General features: G+C 49.9%; 1 protein-coding gene across 1 annotated transcript in view; it reads left to right on the plus strand.

Annotated features, from left to right (window-relative positions):
- Positions 1-20,192, plus strand: part of Lipc (lipase C, hepatic type) — a 130,735-nt gene that overhangs the window by 100,042 nt on the left and 10,501 nt on the right. Inside the window, exons 2-6 of the mRNA XM_028865657.2 lie at positions 4,739-4,929; positions 7,120-7,302; positions 8,758-8,875; positions 10,680-10,913; positions 14,235-14,477. Coding sequence (XP_028721490.1) covers positions 4,739-4,929; positions 7,120-7,302; positions 8,758-8,875; positions 10,680-10,913; positions 14,235-14,477 — 969 coding nt within the window. The remainder of the gene's footprint in view (positions 1-4,738; positions 4,930-7,119; positions 7,303-8,757; positions 8,876-10,679; positions 10,914-14,234; positions 14,478-20,192) is intronic.

Consider the following 20,192-nt stretch of genomic DNA (forward strand, 5'->3'; position numbering starts at 1 on the left):
CTCTGAACTGTTTCTTCAGCCATCTCCCCTTTTTTGAGATAGGGGCTCATATAGCCCAGGCGGGCCTCAAACTCCCTGTGTAACTAAGGATGACCTTGAACTTCTAATCCTCCTGCCTCCAGCTTTCAATTGCTGGGATTATGGTTCGGGCCGCCACATTGGGGTCTGCAAAGCTCGGACTGAACCCAGGGCTTCAGGCGTGCTAGGCAAGCACTCACCAACTGAGCTGCAATGCCTGGCCCCATACAAGAAACGCCAACGTCAACGCGGCCCAACTTTAAATCCTTGGCTTGATGCCAGCAGCCACAGAGCGGCAGCTACATTTACTTCATGGGAATGTTCCACCCCGGGCAGAGGATGTGGTTGGAGATTTTTCAGGGACATGGAGAAATTATGATTTTCCAAAGGACTCCTGCCAGGTCTGGGAAGATTTTCAACAATACATGTTTACAGAGCAAGAGTGTGGTGAGCACGCACGAATGCACACACACACACACACACACACACACACACACACACACGTACACACTCGAGCACAATTAAATAATGAATTTGTGGAGATGTTTTGCAAACAGCTCTGCAGGGGCACATTAGCACTCAAGGCCTCCCTCTCATGCGCTTGCCTCATTAACTTCATCCAGGGCCCAGCAAGCACCTGACACACGCTCACGGAGCAGAAGCATCCTGCACAGGCATGGCGGGCACAAGGAAGGCAGGCTAAGCACAGCCTTCAACTGGCTTTCTCCTAGGCCACATGGCCCAGCTCAGTTGCCCAAAGTCACCCACCTGTGCCCAAGAGAAGAGGAAGTAATTTGTTCTTGTGTGAATTTCTAAGGATCTTCCAAACCAGGAGCTGGCTTGAGAATACAGAAATCACTGTAAGGAATAAGATCTGAACTCCTTCTGACTAAAGGAGAGGTGTTTGGCATCCTCAGGAACTTACTACCATATGGAGGACAACTCTAGGTCTCCTAAGCCCCCACCATCTCCTTTTCCAAGATAGAGGAGCAGATTCTCCTGCAGTAGCTGACCATTTACTTCAGGCGATATTGCCTCTCTCAAAACCACAGTACCATCTGGCTTCACGTCACTGGAGTCTTTGTCTCTTAAGATTGGAGAGGCTGAGGAGATGGCTCAGTGATTAAGAGCATTTGCTGCCCTTGCAGAGGACCTGAGCTTGGTTCCCAGCACCTACAACAGGCTATTCACAACCCGTAACTCAAGCTCCATGGAATTCATGTCCTCTTCTGACCTCATGTGTACACACACACACACACACACACACACACACACACACACACGGAAAAAAGGCTGAAAACTTGGGTTGTGAATGTTGATCAGCAGCAGAGTGCTGGCCAAGATGTGTGAGGGCCCAGGTGCTATTCCTAGTCCTGGGAAAACAAATACACTGAAAACAACATGAATGCAGATGATTCTATACAGCAATATAAATGGGCTAATCCCTGAGAACTAACAAGATTGCTCTTAGGAATATCAACTAGAGATCACCTAGATTTGGGCAAAGATTTAAATATAAGGATGGCCATCAAAACATTGTCCTAAATACAGAAAGAAAAAAAAAATCTGGCAACAAACTAAATATAAATGAAACCGATAAATCCTACCACCTTTCACAAACATGTTGGTGAGGCATTTTTACCGCTATGAAAAAGCAGCATGACAGGTGAAGAGGCACAGAAAACCACTGGTATCTGATCCCGGGAGCGGCCAAATAGACACCTCTAGAGAGACTGGAGAGATGGGTCAGCGGTTAAGAGCGCATGCACGCTGCTCTTGCAAAGGACCTGGATTCAGTTCCCCAAAACCCATGCTGGGCAGCTCACAACTGTCTGTAATTCTAACTCCAGGGGATCTGATGTCCATGGACACCTGCCCTCAGGTGCACATAGTCATAGACCGATTCACATACATACACATAAGTAAAAATAAATTTTTTTTTTTAAATCTATGGGACAAATGTCTCTGTGGGAAGAAAAAAGACTGAAAGGAAATGCTCCAAATGTTCCTTGGATGAAAGGATATGCTCCAAATGTTCCTTGGAACCCGATCTCAGCAACCTGATCTCCCAGCGTATGTTTTAGGATGTTAGTATTAACAATCTGTCTTGGGGGCCTGTAAGATGGTTCAGTGGGTGAAGGCACTTGTAGGCAAGTCTGGTGACCTGAGGTCAATTCTTGGGACCCATAAGGTGGAAGAAGAGAACCAACTCCCAAAAGTTATCCTCTGAACTCCACACATGGACCGAGGCACACTCATACATTCATATACATACGCACATAATTAAATAAAATCTAATACAAAATCACTTAACCTATCTCCATTGGTTTACTCCTATCATTCTGTCTCTGTGCTAGTCTCTTCAATGAAAGTCAAGTATTTTCTCTGTATCATGCCCTCCCATGGATTCTATGTCTGACTCCTGGCGCTGTGCAAAGGAGCACCAGGCCCCTCGCCACAGCATCCCTCCAACGTGTGCATCCTCCACTGAATCCAACAGTGTGTGTGCATCCTCCACTGAATCCAACAGTGTGTGTGCATCCTCCACTGAATCCAACAGTGTGTGTGCATCCTCCACTGAATCCAACAGTGTGTGCATCCTCCACTGAATCCAACAGTGTGTGTGCATCCTCCACTGAATCCAACAGTGTGTGTGCATCCTCCACTGAATCCAACAGTGTGTGCATCCTCCACTGAATCGCGCTATTTTAGGCATCAGAGTCCCTTTGGTTCCATCATTTCTCTTGGCCATGAGTTTGAAAACTCTTCAACCTAGACTCCACTGCAACTCCATCTTCTCCCCAGGCCTCCTGGTGGCATCCTCGCTGGAGCCCCAGGGCAGCCACGGGCAAAGCCCTGCTTTCCCACCTACTTCCAGCTCAGACCCAGGCAGACCTCAGCGTCAGAGGTGACCAACAGGTGTAGTCAGAAGACGAAGGGATGATGATCAGCACATCTGCCTCCTTGCACACTTGGGAAAGGGAGCCAAAGGTAGAAGGGGGAGCAAGCCGTTCGCTTGGTTCTACCCGGGCTTTCTATGGGAAAACTCTTTTCCATCTTGCTCATCTGGCAGGCCCTGGGCACCTGGGCTAAAACGTGATCTCAGATGTAAATCCAGAGTCAATACACACAGGCAGGAACTGGCCCTGGGAGACGGGCAGGGGTACATTTTCACAGAAAGACAAGATTCACAGATGAGACGTGCCAGTAGCCAGGGCTGGATCTGAGCTTAGCTTCACGATACACCCTTACCTAGGTGCTAAGGCCGTGTTAGGCATTGTTCTGAGCACTTAACAAAGCTGACTGAATCTTTGTAACAACCCCAGGAGATGTCGATTATTTCATCCTATTTTCTTCTTTCATGTATACATATAGTGTGTGTGTGTGTGTGTGTGTGTGTGTGTGTGTGTGTGTAGGGGACGCTTGTGTGTTAGTGAGCATGAGCACACCCCACAGCATATGTGTAGAGGTCAGAGGTCAACCTGTGTGATGGTTAATTTTAATTGTCAACTTGACACAAGCTAGAATAACCTGGGAAGAGAGTCTCAGTGAGGGTTTCTCTGGATCAGGCAGGGTGGCCTGTGGCGTTTCTGTGAGGGATTGTCTGGATGACCTTGACTGGTGTGAGAAGATCTAGCCTGACAGTGGACAGTGTGGAGCCCTGGCCTGGATTAGAGGAAGCTACTGAGTGCCGGGCATGCATTCATTCACTCTCTGCGTTTGGTTGTCGTGTGACTAGCTGCTTCAAGTTTCTGTCTTGACGTCTCTGAACCGATGACTGTAGCCTGGAATTGTAAACCAAATAAGCCTTTCTTCCCTAAGTTGCCTTTTGCTGGGACATTTTATCACATCTGTGGAAATGAAGCCAGAACATCCTGGGATTCCGAGCACACATGGCTGGGCCTGGCTTTATGTGTGGGTACTGAGGATTGAACTCGGGTCCTTAGGCATGCAAAGCAAGCACACTGCCAACTGAGCTATCCTCCCCACCCCCACTGCATAAACTCCAAGGTCTTTGGCACCCATGCTCTATCCTGCCCAGCCTCCTCGTGTCCTTTGGTCAGGAGCTCTCATGCCTCTGAGTCATCATCCTTCCTGCTCTCCTCTCAGCTGGAAGGCCCCACTCCCCATCCCAAACACACACAGCCCAGGTAACCCTTCCAGGCCAGGCTTAGCATTCAAGGACAATCCGTCACCCTTTTTGAGATTCTCCCCATCTATTCCTCCACAACGAGTCCCCTCAAGGTTTATGCTACATATTATACCTTCGGTGAGAACAGGATGAGCTTGGAAGGGTGACATGTAGTGACATCCTCTCTCTGTCGGCTCTCTAGCCCTGGAGACAGAGCTGGGTTCAAATCCTGATTCTGCCTCATCCTAGCAGTGTGATCTGGGGTGAGGCTGACTATCTGCCAGTCTCAGGCCCGGTGGTCTTACCTACAGGCCTCAAGCCTTGGAGACAGGCAGCTAGTGAGTGCCTTGCTGGCTACTTACCAGGGGGAAGGTCAGGTCACTTACCTTGTATGGGGTCTTCCCAAGTTCCCCCACTACCATCTGGCCATCCCACCATGAATATCCTTGGGCTCCTCAAAGATGGAGTTCATGCTGGTTCCCAGGACCTCCCAGTAAGCACTAGCTGGGCTACCTGTAGGTAGTCTTAGGGCCTATGTTGATGGAACACATGGCAGGCTTAACCCACAATCCTGACTTGGTATTCCAGAGCCATTTGAAAGAAGTTATGGAGCTACTGACGTAAGGAAACCATTACAGAAGACAGAGATCAGATTCCTGCTCTTCAGAAGTGAAAGTGATCGCCTAGGCTGTCAGCTCCGAGTCCAGCATCCAGAAACACTGCAAGAGTGTGGCTTCAACACCTCCCAGCCGCTGGTCATGATCATCCACGGGTGGTCGGTAGGAAGTGCTGATGTGCTGTATTCTCTGTGTGTTCCTGCTCCCTGTCTTTCTTCCTAGTGCATTGGATTTTGACAATGCCCATGATAACCTCACACATGGCCTTGGTAAAGCACCTCCCAGTTTTCTCAGTTCCAGGAGTAAGCAGGGTAGTGGAAATGTTATGCCTATGTGTATGTCTCTGTGTATGTGCAATAGAGTGCAGGTGCCTGCCGAGGCCAGAAGAGGGTGCTGGATCCCCTGAAGCTGGAGTCACAGGTAATTGTGTGCTGCCAGGCATGGGTGCTGGGAGCAGAACTCAGGTCCTCTGCAAAGGGAGTACGTACTCTTACCCTTGACCCATCTCCAGCACTACATCAAAAAAATGCTATGTGGGTTCTAAGACTCAAACTCGGGGCTGTGGGTAAGGCAGGTGCTTTCCCAATGAAGCCACTCTCCTACAACAAACGAATTGGAATTTATTTTCTGCCATCTACTTGAAAATTATCTGATTGAAGAGCAGGCCACAAACTCATCATATAGTCAAGGGTGACCTTGAACTCCTATTCCTCCTGGCTCCACCTCCAAGGGCTAGGACAACAGCTGTGTGTCGGTGTGTCTGGTTTATGCAATGCTTGGGGTCAGACCTAGAGCTCCAGGAATGTTAGGCAATCACTCCGATGACTTCAGTCTATCGCCAGACATGAAAAATATTCTCGAAACCCCCACCTCACCTGCTCTAGAGAATAAACTGGCTCGCCCGTTTGACCTGCCACCTTCTTTTGTCACCTCCTGTCCTCTGCCCACTTCGTAAGGCCCCCTTCCTCATTCTCTTCTCTGGGCGAGCTTCCCTTCCCTATAGGCACAGTCTCAATCAGGGCCTCCTGCAGGCCATCCGTGCCACAGCCCAGCCCTTCCCCAGGGTGTAGCAATGGGTCCCTGAGTTCCGGCCTGGCTCCTCCGGCTCCTCCGGCTCCTGGGCCGCCTCATTCAGTTTCTCTGACCCACTCTGCTGTAAGTTCCTCCCTGAAAAGGTTCTGCCCTCTTCTTGTCTGACATTGCAGGCCAATATCCACCACACATCGCGTGTTCCAAAACGTTTGTTAACTGAATTAATGACCAAATCATTAAGTTGGGTTTTGAAATGCAACACAAAGCTGCAGACTCCTATAGCAAAATGTGCTCTTTGGACAACCAGGATTTTGAGGCCTGGTTGGGCTCCTGGAATTGTTCTAAAAGCTCGGAACCCACCACTCATTCCTTTGGTCTTAACAACCCTCCTGGAAGGAAGGCACCATCCCCATGCTGCTGATGAAGAAATGGAAGCACAGGGATTAAGTGATACACATGCAAAGTAGTTCAGCTGCGATATTGACTCTCAGTAAACATTTCTTCAATCAACACAGCTCAGCTCCCCTGGAAGGATGCGAGGGTGGCTATGGGGGTGGGGTGGGGTGGGGGCGGGGTATGAGGATGGAGCTCTACCATTGCCCCTCCTGCCCTTTGACCTTAAACTCTCTCAAATTTCTCCAGTCTTCAGATACCTCTATACCCCCTTTCTGCCTCCACAAGACTGCCTGGGATACCCTAGACCCGGCTGTGACCACCTTCCTGCCTTCTCGGCTTAGTCTCCAAGGCACAAAACAAACACCCCGCTCTGGGGACACAGTGGGCACACCCACACGTTATCCCAATCAGGGGGACACACAGAGCAGGGCTCCAGACCTCATGTTCCTCCCACCAAAGGGCAAAGAGGGCAGGACAGCCCCTGTGGGGCCCCAGGCACTGTGGAGCTGACCTTCTGAAGTCAACTCTTGGACCTCATTTTCACACACTTTTCCATTATTTTAGGGCTCAGAAAGAGCTACCGTGGGGAAAAATTCAGACAGTGATTCTCAGGTGGGGAGAATGTGGCAAGGTCTGGGCACACTGTGTTTTCAAAATCTGGGGTTGGAGATGAGGTTGACACCACATTGGGGGTGGGGGGGGAGCTAGAGATGGGCAGACAGCTGGGCAAGAGCTCTTCAAGCCCAAATGTCCTCAGCTCTAGGCTGAGGAATCCCAGGCCATGGCCTTTCTGTTGGGGAGAAAGATCTAGAACTGTCCTTGAAACTGGGAAAGAAGAGGGCTAAGTACTCAGTGACCCCAGGAACTAGCACAGGGCTCCCTCTCCCCTCCCAGCTAAGCTGACAACCTGTGGCCCACCCTCAGATGGATGGCTTGCTAGAAACTTGGATCTGGAAGCTAATGGGTGCACTGAAGTCCCGACAGTCCCAACCTGTGAACGTAGGGTTTGTGGATTGGATCTCCCTGGCATACCAACACTACGCTGTCGCTGTCCGCAACACCCGTGTGGTAGGCCAGGAGGTGGCTGCTTTTCTCCTGTGGCTGGAGGTAAGTCCACCTACCTGCCCCTCTGACAGTCAGGGAGGTAAGCTGGTCTCCAAGAGATCTCCCTGCTACTCGGGGAGACCTCAGTGTGCAGCCTGCAGGTCTGAGACCAGACATGAGGCGTCCCTTGAGCCCTCTGCTTCCTACCCCCCAGCCGTCACTCCTGTGTGTACACCCCTCCATTATCCTGGAGCAGCAGTGTCCCATCACTTGCTAGGCTAGCCCTTGTATCCATGGTGTGCTGGTTAGTGTATTGTCAACTTGACACAAGCTAGAGTCCTCTGGGAAGAGTGAACTCATTGAGAAAATGCCTCTGTCAGAATGGCCAGTAGATAAGCTTGCAGGGCATTTTATTCATCATCATCATCATCATCATCATCATCATCAATGATTGTCGTGGGAGGGCCTAGCCCACTGTGGGCGGTGCCAGCCCTGGACAGATGGTCCAGAGTTGTACAAGAAAGCAGGCTGAGCAAGGCATGGAGAGCAAGCCAGAAAGTAGAGTTCCTTCATGGTTTCTGATTTGGTTCCTACATCCAGGTCCCTGGCCCAACTTCCCCTGGTGGTAATCTGCAAGCTAAAATAAACCCTTTCCTCCCCAAGTTGCTTTGGTCAGTGTTTTCTCGCAGCAACAGAAAGTGGACCAGGACATATGAACGGCTATGAATGCAGTGCATTACAAAATCATAAAACATTCGAGACCAGTGAGCTGGCTCCACGGGTTAAGGCCCTTGCTGCAAAGCCTGAGGACCTGAGTTCAATCCCCAAGACCTCCACAGTAGAAAGAGAGAACTGAATCCCTCAAGTTGTCCTCTGAACACACACACACACACACACACACACACACATACACACACACACACACACACAATGTCATAATATTTTTAAAACATTGGGAAAAGAAATCTGAGATTTTTCTCACAATGTTTAAAGTTCAAATGCTCAGTTATCCATTATGAACTTTGTAAATGACAATGTCCTGTCATGATGTCACACAAAATAAATGTATATATGCCCTTGAAACCTGTGGGTCACAGTTTGGATGCCCCAGTGTGGCCTACAACTATATTTTACCCAGTATGGCTCAGAGAAGCTGGTTTGGATACATTTGTTCGAAGGAATCTAAACACACTCAGAAGTCATCAATCCCACACAAGTATGGCATCCCCCCTATAATTACAGCTTGAAACGTAAAGACAGGGGGATCCCCAGTTACTGCAGGGCACCAATGTCTAGCTGAAGCCAGGCAGGCAGGAGGCAACAGTCACCAGGATATCCCAAATAAAGGTCACCCCTGTCCCCCATCGCCCAAGAGGACAGTTAGTGAATTGACAATTATAAAGCACTTGATTCACAGGCAGCACCAAGCGTGGATGGGTGCCCCACAGAAGCAGGCCCTATGGAAGGCTCTTGGCCTCACACCAACTCCTCCCTCAACCCTCTTGTCCTGTCTTGCAGGAATCTGTGAAGTTTTCTCAGAGCAACGTTCACCTAATCGGCTACAGCCTGGGAGCGCACGTCTCAGGATTCGCAGGGAGCTCCATGGGTGGAAAGCACAAGATTGGAAGAATCACAGGTAACTCTGCTGGATAACCCCGCACAAGCGCGGTGGTGGCTGGGTACAGGGAGCACACACCTGCTTCCCTGTGCTCATCGATGACAACACCAAACACTCCCCAACAAGTCTTCTATCTGGAATTGCTGCTGTCCCATGAGAACGCAGAACCAAGGACAGCCTGCTTCCTATGACCTTTCTTCCACGGAACTCTTCTCAGAGCTGTTCCAAACGGGTCCAAAAGAGGATTCCAATTATATTTTGTAACAAGAAACTTTTACTGGTTTTGTTGTTTATCTGTGTGTGTTTTTTTGTTTGTTTGTTTGTTTGGGCTTTTTTGTTTTTGTTTTTTTGAGACCTGTCTCATGTAGCCCAGGCTAGGCTCCAACTCTGTATCTAGCCTGACACTCCTGACTCCAATGTACACAAATGCCTTGCCTTGCTAGAATCATTGCTAGAGGGTCAGAGTTCCACAAAGTGTGGGTGAGAATATTGCAAGCAAACTTGAGGACTGGAATCTGTTGGGCTCCCCAGAGTGTATAAATGCCAAATAGGTGTGGCTTTCCCCCTGTAATTCAAGCCCGGGAAGCCAAAGACCGGAGCCCCATGGCAAGCTGCACAGCCCTGTGAGCCCAGGGTTTGATTGAGAGACCCTAGCTCATTGAATATGGTGCAAGAACAATTAAGGATGACTCCTGCCATCCATGTCCAGGTGTTACCTGCACACCTACCCACCTGCAGAGGTGCCCCCCCCGACACGTACACATGCACACACCACACACACACACACACACACACACACACACACACACACACACGCACACACGCACACACGCACACACGCACACACGCACACACGCACACACGCACACACGCACACACGCACACACCACACACAGAATGGAAAAAGAAAAAACAAAGCATTTCACGAAGTGAGACATTGTCAGGCCTGAGCCCTCGGCCTCCCCATTCTAACGGGCACTGTCACATCCCAGCATTCTAACCAGGCCACCCACCCAGGCGACAGCAGGAGGGCTCCATACCCTGCAGCCATCTTGCTGTCAGCTTAAAGAAAGAAAAATGCGGATCACACCAAGGCCCAGGTGGGGCTGGAGAGCAGGTGACCTAACAGCTAGCTCACTGTCAAGGATGGCAGCCAGGGCTGAGGCCTGCCACCAAAGGGTGCTTCAGACAAGTCAGAGGAGGAGAGTCCACGGTGCATGGGTACCCTCCCCAGGCAGTCAGCCAGGAGCTGTTCTTGTCCCTGCAAGCAGGGCTGTCGCTGGGAGCCTGGGGCTTACTAAGCCCCACATGTCGACATTTTCACCCCTTCCTAAGATTCTTCTGGACCTTCCAATGAGTGCAGGAACCAGCTTGTTCAAGGAGACTACTGACGACACACAGGCAAAAAAAAATGCTTCCTTTGCCCAAGAAGTCAGAACTGCACATAATGAGCACCGTGGGCTGCTGCATTTTTATGCAAACAGATGCTGTAGAAACTACCAGGGGAGGCACTTAAAATTGATTTGCTTAATAAATCAAGCATTCACTCATAACCTGATTGTTACCTCCTGATCTGCAAACCTCTCTCCCCTTAGAATAATGCCTGGCCTGGTGGATTTTCAGCACCGTGAGTTACTATGGCTTTACAGCAAAAAAAAAAAAAAAAAAAAAAAAAGTTAGCGTCTAAGGTTCTGGAGAAGCACCACACACTCGTGTTCCTCTTCCTGCCAGGTCAGAAATGTGCAATGATATCGTAGCTGGGAGGAGAGCCTTCTGTTGCCCTCCCCACGCTGATCTATGCCGGCTTTCATGTTCTTACCAGGGCTAGACCCCGCAGGCCCTCTGTTTGAGGGCACTTCGTCCAGCGACCGTCTTTCTCCAGATGATGCCAGTTTTGTGGACGCCATTCACACCTTTACCCAGGAGCACATGGGCCTGAGTGTGGGCATCCAACAGCCCATTGCCCACTATGACTTCTACCCCAATGGCGGCACCTTCCAGCCCGGCTGCCACTTCCTGGAGCTCTACAAACACATTGCAGAGCACGGCTTAAACGGTAAGAATGGAAAGTCATAGCCTAGAGCCTTAGCCTGTTTCCCACACTCTCCTGAGGTCTCAGGGACCACCTCAGCAAGGACAGAGCCCCCGACGCAGGGTCTCAAAGGCCACTTGGGGGCCCGGTGGTCCCCAGGCAGCTGCTCCCTGTGACAGCTCCCGGGGCCTTGGAGAAGCACCAGCAGGAACCATCACTTCCCACTCCTGCCCAGAGACACAGGAAGCTGTTCCAGGAGCATTTGCCCTTGTGAGAGCTGAGTCCTGACCCCACCTGCTGTCCTCTCCTTTCTGGAACTTTCCACTTTTGGGAATTTCCACTCTCTAGAGCCACAGGAGGGTCTATGACTTGTGTGTGTGTGTGTGTGTATATATATATATGTGTGTGTGTGCAATTGTGTGTGGGGAAATACTGAAGCTAGAAGACAACCTCCATCTTGGTTTTGGGGACATGGTACCTCACTGGCTTGGTTCTCAATGATTCAGCTAGGGCGGCTGCCTCAAGGATCTGCCTGTCCCTGCCTCCCCAGCATGGGGACTGCAAGCACACCGCCATGCCACACTTGACTCTCGTGTCTGAGTTCCGGGGGTTGGACTCAGGCCCCGGGCTTGCATGGCAAACACTTTCCTGACTGACCACTGTTCTCACTCCTGCCCATGCCACTTCCAGCAGCAGATCCACGGACATGCACACTGATAGCACACCTGCAACCACACCTTCCAAGATCAGGGACACTGCAGGCGTCCCAGATTTCTCATTGTTATGTCACCCAGATGAGAGCAGGCCCCGATTCTACACACTTGCTTCCCACCCCTATCATCCAAACCCAGGCTTGAGCACTCCCTGGGGATTCCATCGCCACCCTCACCTCTCCAGTACCAGGAAGCCCTTCGCACCCCCCACTGCCGCCCTTCGCACCCCCCACTGCCTCCCCAACCCCAGTTGGCTGCCCTCCAGCGTTCCTCTACACCCCAGAGCCTTCTGGGGACTCCCCCATCTGTCTTTACATCTCCCCAGCAGTCACCCTTCCCCCGGTCAGCAACAGGTCCCGGCTGATTCACCCACTCCTTTCTCAGAGCGACAGTCCCTCCTTGCAAAGCTCAGCACAGGCCCTAGGACGGTGTTTGGTCACCCCTTGCCTAGTGAACACATCTTTGACCAGTTGCTGCCATTTTCTCTTCTATGCTAAACTTAAAATGACCTAACTAATTATACACACCCCGCTTGCCTAACTGGGGGTGAGGAGGAACTCCAAATCCTCCATCCATCCCTTTGTTTAATGTGCTCCCATTCCGGGACACTCTCCCCAGCCACACCTATGCAGAAGGCAGCTTGATAACAGCTTTCCTCCCACCCCACCCCACCCCACCCCACCCCACCCTGCACAGAGTGAGCTACCAGAGGCCAGCGACTGTCTTTGAGGCTGTTTTCTCATTTGTTAGAACAGCTGCCTCCAGGCGCTGCAGGGGCGTGGTTGAGGAGACATCAGCAGTACAGCGCTCCTAACTGACACCAGCAGCAGAGCTGATGGTGACCGAGATGACCCACCTTGCCTTTAGTCTTAAAACTTTAGAGGAAGTGGCTCCAGGCGAGGTGACCTGTGCCTGACCTGGCTTTGGGTACTTCTGTGTCTTCTAGCTGCCCCCTGACATCATTTTAGATAATTTGCTGTAGATTAGATTAGAAATTGGAACGTTTTCTTTAAAAAGGTCCAATTTCACTATGGGAGGATGGGTGTACAGCTTCGCAGGCAGAGAGCCTGCACAGCATCCAGGAGAATCTGGATGTCAGCACCTGCTCTGCATAAAACCAGACATGGAGTAATCTCAACCCTCGAGAGGCAGGAGGTCAAGGCCAGCCTGGGTAACAGGAGACTTTGTCTTAAAAGAAAAAGGTTGATGGACCAGGAAGATGGTTCAGTGGGTTTGGGCATTTGCCATGCAAGCTTGATGACCTGAGCTGGATTCCCAGAACCATGTCAAGGAGGAAGGAGAACATGACTCCTGAAAGTTGTCTTCTCATTTCAGCACTTGCTCTGTGACACACGCACAGTCATACACGGACACACACACACACACACACACACACACACACACACACACACAGAGTCATACACGGACACACACACACACACACACACAGTCATACATGGACACACACACACACACAATTTAAATTTTATTTTTAGTACATTTTACTTATTTTGTGTGTTGGGTGCGTGTGTGTGTGTGTGTGTGTGTGTGTGTGTGTGTGTGTGTGTGTGTGTGTAGGCTACTTATAGGAGTTTTATGTTAGTCACAGAGATCACATTCAGGTCTTCAGGTTTGGCAGCAAGTCCCTCTCCTCAATAAGCCATCTCGCTCTACCCCAACCCACCACCACCCCAGAATATTAAACACATAAAAATGTTGCTTTGGGGACTAGGCCCTAGACCTGACTGACCTGGCTATGGTAAGAAAAGAAGAAGCCCACGGCCCTAGCCAAGTAACTCTGTCTAGACCTCAGCACTGGGCCTTTGCTAACCGTGGGGGAATTCCTCAGAAGCAAGCTGTGCTATCTGGCTTTTTCCTAGTAACATTGGGTGCTCATAAAAATACCTCCTAATCCATGTTATTATCATAGCAGGCTGATCTCAGTGTGGGATCTAGAGGTCTACTTTCTTTAGCTTCCTGTTGCAACAGACCCATTGTCTGGGAGAACTCAGCCATCCTGCTACACACACACACACACACACACACACACATCTGCCTAGGACTGAAACCATAAGTCTTTTCGTTGGGGCCATGTAAGACAAATTGCTAATTGGTCTTACTAATAAAAACCCCAGAGCCAGATATTGGGGTAAAAACTGAGAGATCAGAGGAGTAGAACAAGCCACAGCCAACCTCACCTCACCAACTCCTCAGCCTCCAGAGAGAGCTACTTCCTGTATACTCACGCCTATATACCTTTCTGTGCCCTGCCATCTCACTTCCTCTCTCCACCCAGCTACATCACTTCCTCTTTCCACCCAGCTCTATTACTTCCTGTCTGTCCAGACCTCCAGACCTCTATGGTTAACTAGTGCTGGGATTAAAGGCGTGTGCCACCACCCCTGGCCCTGTTCCCAGTGTGACCTTGAACTCACAGAGATCTGAATGAATCTCTGCCTTCCAAATGCTAGGATTAAAGGTGTGCTACCACTGCCTGACCTCTATATTTAAAATAGCAGCTGGCTTTTTCCTCAGATCCCCAGATAAGCTTTATTGGGGAACACACATAAAATATCACCCCAGGGCCACTGGGGGCTCAGAGGGCTAACTGTCTCTTTGTCCTGCGTCTCAGCCATAACCCAGACCATCAAATGTGCCCATGAGCGCTCGGTGCACCTCTTCATTGACTCCTTGCGACACAGTGATCTGCAGAGCACAGGCTTCCAGTGCAGCGACATGGACAGCTTCAGCCAGGGCCTGTGTCTGAGCTGCAAGAAGGGCCGTTGCAACACTCTGGGCTATGACATCCGCAGGGACTGGTCAGGCAAGAGCAAGAAGCTCTTCCTCATCACCCGAGCCCAGGCCCCCTTCAGAGGTGAGTGTCCTACCTGAAGGTTCAGGAGCTCCTTCTGGGCTGCAGTGTCAAGAGAAGGAAGCCATGGACGAAGAGCTGTACACATGCACAGGGTTGTAGGGACGACTAATGCTCTGAGGATTCAGTCTTTCTGCATTGTCTCACCCACCAGTCAGTCACCCACCAGTGCTCTTGTCCACTGACAGAACCCACCCACCTCAGGGGCTCAGTGCAGCTTGGCAGGCAGCAAGTCCCTTGGGAACAATTATTTCTCTTTATTTCAGTACATTGTCTTGCTCCAGGGACATCCAATGAGGACAGTACCACCTTGCCAGTGATGTTGAGGGGACTCATCAGTATTGCCTGAAACCAGCCAGGGATAAAGCTGAGACTGAGTCCTTAGTCTCCCAGTTCCTCCTAACTCCTTCCAATAAGCAAGGGTTTCATGGGTCCAAGCTGATGTCCCTCACCATGGGATCTGTGTGTCCGTGGCCATATCAGACTGCCCTGGGGAAGCTGTAGATGACACCCTGTGAGACTTATCTGGTCAACTCTGTCATCAATATATCATTGTCCAGTAAGGGTAGCCATCCACTCACCCTATGTGGCTATTTAATACTTTTCACTTTTTTTTTTTTTTTTTTTTTTTTCCTGAGACAGGGTTTTTCTGTGTAGCTTTGCACCTTTCCTGGAACTCACTCTGTAGCCCAGGTTGGCCTTGAACTCACAGAGATCCGCCTGCCTCTGCCTCCCAAATGCTGGGATTAAAGGTGTGCAGCACCACTGCCCGGCACTTTTCACATTTTTTATGACTTGTATTTATCATATAATATTGGAGGAGGGAGGGGGAATCACCATGGTGCACTTAGGGACATCAAAGAACAATTTGCAGAAGTCAGTTCTCTCTGTCCACCATGTGGGTCTCAGGGATTGAACTCAGGTTGTTTGTTGGGCTTGTTGGCAAACGCCTTTACCTCCTGAGCTACCTTCTAAACCCTGATTTAAATATTTCAGGAAAAACAAACAAACAAACACAATGCCATTCCTCATACAAGTCTCCATTCAAAGGCTCAAATAAATACATGACTGCAAAGCCAGACAACACAGAAACATTCCAATCTTGCAGAACATTCTATTGATAGTGCTGGAACATGACCTTGAACGCAGGCCACATAACTACCCCTTCTCCAGCGCCATGGCCATGGTCATCTCTGATGTGGGCTCCCAGCCACCGCCAGCATTTTGAAAGCCACACCTACCTTTAAAAGAACACATCTGCCCACCCCTGGTGTGCTGAGAAGCCACTATTCATGTTTTTCTAGGGTAAGTGCTGTACCTTTTCGGTCAGGGTCTGGCGTGCCGAGACAAATGGCACCTCCTGATTGGAGCTTCACTAAGTTGGCCCACATTCCCCTGGCTCCCCCGAGATGGTTGATGGAACCACCAAAGGACCTGTTTCTCTGTAACCCTCCCTGCCAGGACTTGGGTAAACGCTGCTGAGTGCAGCTTTGGCGGAAGACAATCGGGAAATGGCCACCCAGTGGATCCAGGCAGTTCATCAGCCACTCCTGCCCTCAGGCAGTCGGGAGGAAATGTTTCCAGTAGGGAGGCTGTTTTTAAAGGGTAGGAAGGAATCTGTATTGAGTCCTGCTTAGCTATGGGCTGGGTTGGTGTCACCCTCTGAACACTCAGATGAGGTAGCCGGGTGGAGGGCGAGCTGGAGGTACTCTGCCTGGCAGCATGCTGTGCTTATTACGGTAGAAACAGAAAGCGGGGAGGGGAGACAGAGACAGGCTGGGAATGCTGTAAGTTAGGGATGTGTTGTGTTCAGAGTTCCTGTAGGCACTTCAGGGTCTGAGAGGTCACAGGACTTGAGTGGTAAGCACCATATTTAGTTGTAGCTAGCCTGGCTAGCTCTCCCTCCTCTCACTTCTAGTAGCCTCAAAAGTGTCTGGCCCAGACCCAGAATGACCTCACAGTCCTGACGTATTCCACTAAAGGCCTCCTCCCTGCCTCTCCATTCCCCGGGACCTCTTCTAGGTGACCAGACAAACTGCCATTCGAGGGATCTGTCTCTCTTTGGCTTTTCTCAGCTAATTCTTTGGGAGGTTTCACTGTATTCCAGAGAGAGTTCCAGAAGAAACAGTGAGAAATTTGAGATAACCACCAGGAATGTTGATGTTTTAGCCACAGTGTAAGGAGTGTCACCAAGTGTGGAGACGAGCCACTAAAATGGGTCTGTCTCTCAGGCCTCACCTGCCTGGCCAGTCCCGCAGAGAGCGAGCAGAAGGGACATGGATTGGCACCTTCTAGAAGGCAAGGACACCCGTCACCTCCAGGTGCTGTGAGAGTGTTCCATCTCAAAGGCAGGGCAGGCAGTCGGGTTACAGAGGGCACAGGGTGTTGGTGGCAAAGGGAACCCAACTCTGGCCTTTGCCTTCCAGATGAGGACCACTGTCACCACCACACAATGAAGACCCACAGCACAAGGGACTGAAAACAGGAGGCCAACCAGCATTATATTCTATGCGTGCGCGCGCACACACACACACACACACAGGCACACACACACAAGCACACACACACGTATATACATACTTATTCACAAGCATATACACATAAACACACATACATGCTTATACATACCTACACACATATATATACACACATACACATGAATAAACTTATATACATGCATAGACACATTTACATACACATGTATACATATGCACATATATACATGAATGAATATGCACGTACATGCATTTACACATGAATACAGCCATGCATACATTTGCGTATATACACACAAATATACATATACATACAAATATACACATGTACACAGATGCAGAGAGACATTCATACACATGCATATACAAGCACACACAAATATACCATATACATACATATATACAAGTGCATACATGCATATGCACACATATACACATGCATACACACATTTACTTACATACATTCAGATACATGTATACACATGCATGTGAATAGATCCATGCAGACACACAAGGACATACATACATATATACATATAATCCGATGCACCATATACAAATGCATACACAGACACACAAGCATTCTTATGTATTTCCCTATCTCCATTCTCAGGCAGTCAACAACACACTAAAAAGCTCCCCACAGAAGGGGTAGGTAGCCAGTCTCATGGCATCTGGGCATCAGGCAATGGGGCCCTAAGTGAACCCAGATATGCCTGCTAGAGTAAACACATACCCCACATACACATACTTACAAAGTCCCTCACCCCTTCTCCCTTCCCTGGCCCTGCTCTGGGCCGTCCCCTACCTCAGCACTCAGGACCACACCATCCTTGGGCCCTTAGTCCTGTGACCGTCAGCTTCCCTGAAGTATGGGGAGAGTCCTGGCACTTCAGGAAAGCACCAGAGAGCTCATTCCTGCATCTCAGTGAGGTAAAACCCACACCCAGGGGAGCAAAGCCTTTTGTGATGCTTGCAGGGGGGGCCTAAGACCTCCGGACCCAGTAACGGTTCACAGAGGGGGAAAAGAGAGGAAACAAAACATTTCTTTTCACAAATTCTACAGCTTGTGTTCACCATGGCCACTGCAAGGAGAAAATTTTGGGGTTTGTTTGTTTTAATAAATAGCACTCGTAGAGTCCACAATGAACGGGAATCCAGCATTTTCCATGGTGTGGACTCACCCCAGGTTTCTGCTCTGGAGGGAGTCACCTCATCATTCCAGGTCAGCAGACTCCTTCAGGCCTTTTATCTACAAGACGTGAAATTGTTTCTGTGTCAGAACACAGGCTTATCTGGACTCTTTGAAGTCACAGGATGAATTTTTTTTTTTGGCCTAATCATTTATTAGCAACCCAATTAAACACATCATAAGGCCAGCAAGCAAAGCAGTCATGCTTCCCTTCATCTCCGTGATTCTATGAGCATCTAAGAAAAATGCTCACACACATTCAACTAAGAACCAGTAATCAGGTTTGGGTCAGGGACTGGACCCAGAGTCTTGCACATGCCAGATGGGCCTTCTCCCTGCTGAGCCATATCCACACCTAAAAGGCTTTTTTCACGTTGAATTCATTTTTCTTCAAGATTTTCCCCAAAAAGGTGGCTACAGTGACAGTGCAGAGTCCCACTGCAGATGTGGGGTCTGCAGGAACACTCTCTGAATATGGGTGACCCCAACATCATGGAGGAGATGGGGCCCCTCAGCTGTGAGCACCCGGGGGAAAGGCTCACTCAGCCTCATTTCACACACGCCTTTTGTTATCATTTCATTGTCTTATTTTAACTTAGCTGTTTTGGATTTTTAAGAAAGCTGTTTTGGATTTTTACTATGTAGCCTGAGCTGGCCTCAAATTTGTGGTGGCCCTCATGCCTCAGCTTTTGGAGTCCTGGAATTCCAGCTGTGTGCCACCACACCTGGCTCTCTGCCTTTGCATGCCTTCTTCCCTCCTGGCGTCAAGGCAGCCCTCCCTCGTAGGCTGTGTGAGCTCCAGGGGCCTTGATGATAAGCTCTAACAGCACTGCCCCCAGAATCCCCAAACTGCAGCCTCTGGGATGTGGAAATCTGTCTCCTCCCACAGAGCACTTAGGAAAAGAGGCGAGAAAAAGCACATATCCAATTTAGGGACAAGAAACTCTCCCCTTCCTGGTCATGGCTGGACCTTCAGGAGACAGGAAGGAGGCCTCTGCTGTAGGATCGGTCCATGATGGATGCTACTGGGTGGCACAAACCCTTTGCCCTGGGTTACTTCAGGGTCAAGCATTTGCCATTGATTTCAAAGGGCACACACCACTTGTAGGACACCAACTTTAGGTGACATGAGAAGGGTCTTTTGCAAGCAGGTTTGGAGTTCTGTCCCACTTTTCTCCATTTATTTATTTATTAATTAATTAATTTATTTATTTATTTATTTTGGTTTTCAGAGACAGGGTTTCTCTGTGTAGTTTTTGTGCCTTTCCTGGAACTCACTCTGTAGCCCAGGCTGGCCTCCAACTCGCAGAGATCCGCCTGCCTCTGCCTCCCGAGTGCTGGGATTAAAGGCGTGCGCCACCACTGCCTGTCCTGTCCCACTTTTCGCTATCTAGATAACTGTAGATCTCTAATCCCTGGTGCCCGTGTCTGAAATGCATCAGGATCATCAGAACCCATCAGTGTAAGGTTCAGCTGAGAAACAGGACCCCACTGTCTGGCCTGGGTCTGTGGAAGAAGGCAAGTAGAACTCTCTGTAGAGGTGAGGGAATGAAAGGAAATTGGCAAGGACTGTGGCAACCCCTGAACTTGACATCAGAAGGGGGTGAGCAGAGGAAAGAACAGACCCTGGGAGATCCTGAAAGAGCTGGGAGGAGAGGCTGATGCTGACGGTGGAGGTGCAGCTGCCACAGAGTCAGCTCCAAGGCACACAGGATCAGAGGAAGAAGGTCCCTGGCTTCTCCCCTTGGCACCTCCCCAGGGCCCAAACCTGCCCAAAAGCCAACTGGCAAGACAGCATGCGGATACAGCCAAAGTCACATCCCAGATTCAGAGGTAGGCAGAGAAGGGCAGAGAGTGGATGGGACCTCAGGGGTACCCACAGCAAAGAAAGCCAGCATGTTGCCATTATTTAATTTCACTAAGAGAACCAAAAAATGAGGGGTGAGGATGTGGCTGAGTTGGTAGTGAGCTTGCCTAGCATGCATAAAACTCTGGGTTCAGTCCCCTGCACTGCATAAACTTGATGTGGTG

The sequence above is a fragment of the Peromyscus leucopus genome, chromosome 7 (assembly GCF_004664715.2).
Source record: "Peromyscus leucopus breed LL Stock chromosome 7, UCI_PerLeu_2.1, whole genome shotgun sequence".
NCBI classification, from domain to species: Eukaryota; Metazoa; Chordata; class Mammalia; order Rodentia; family Cricetidae; genus Peromyscus; species Peromyscus leucopus.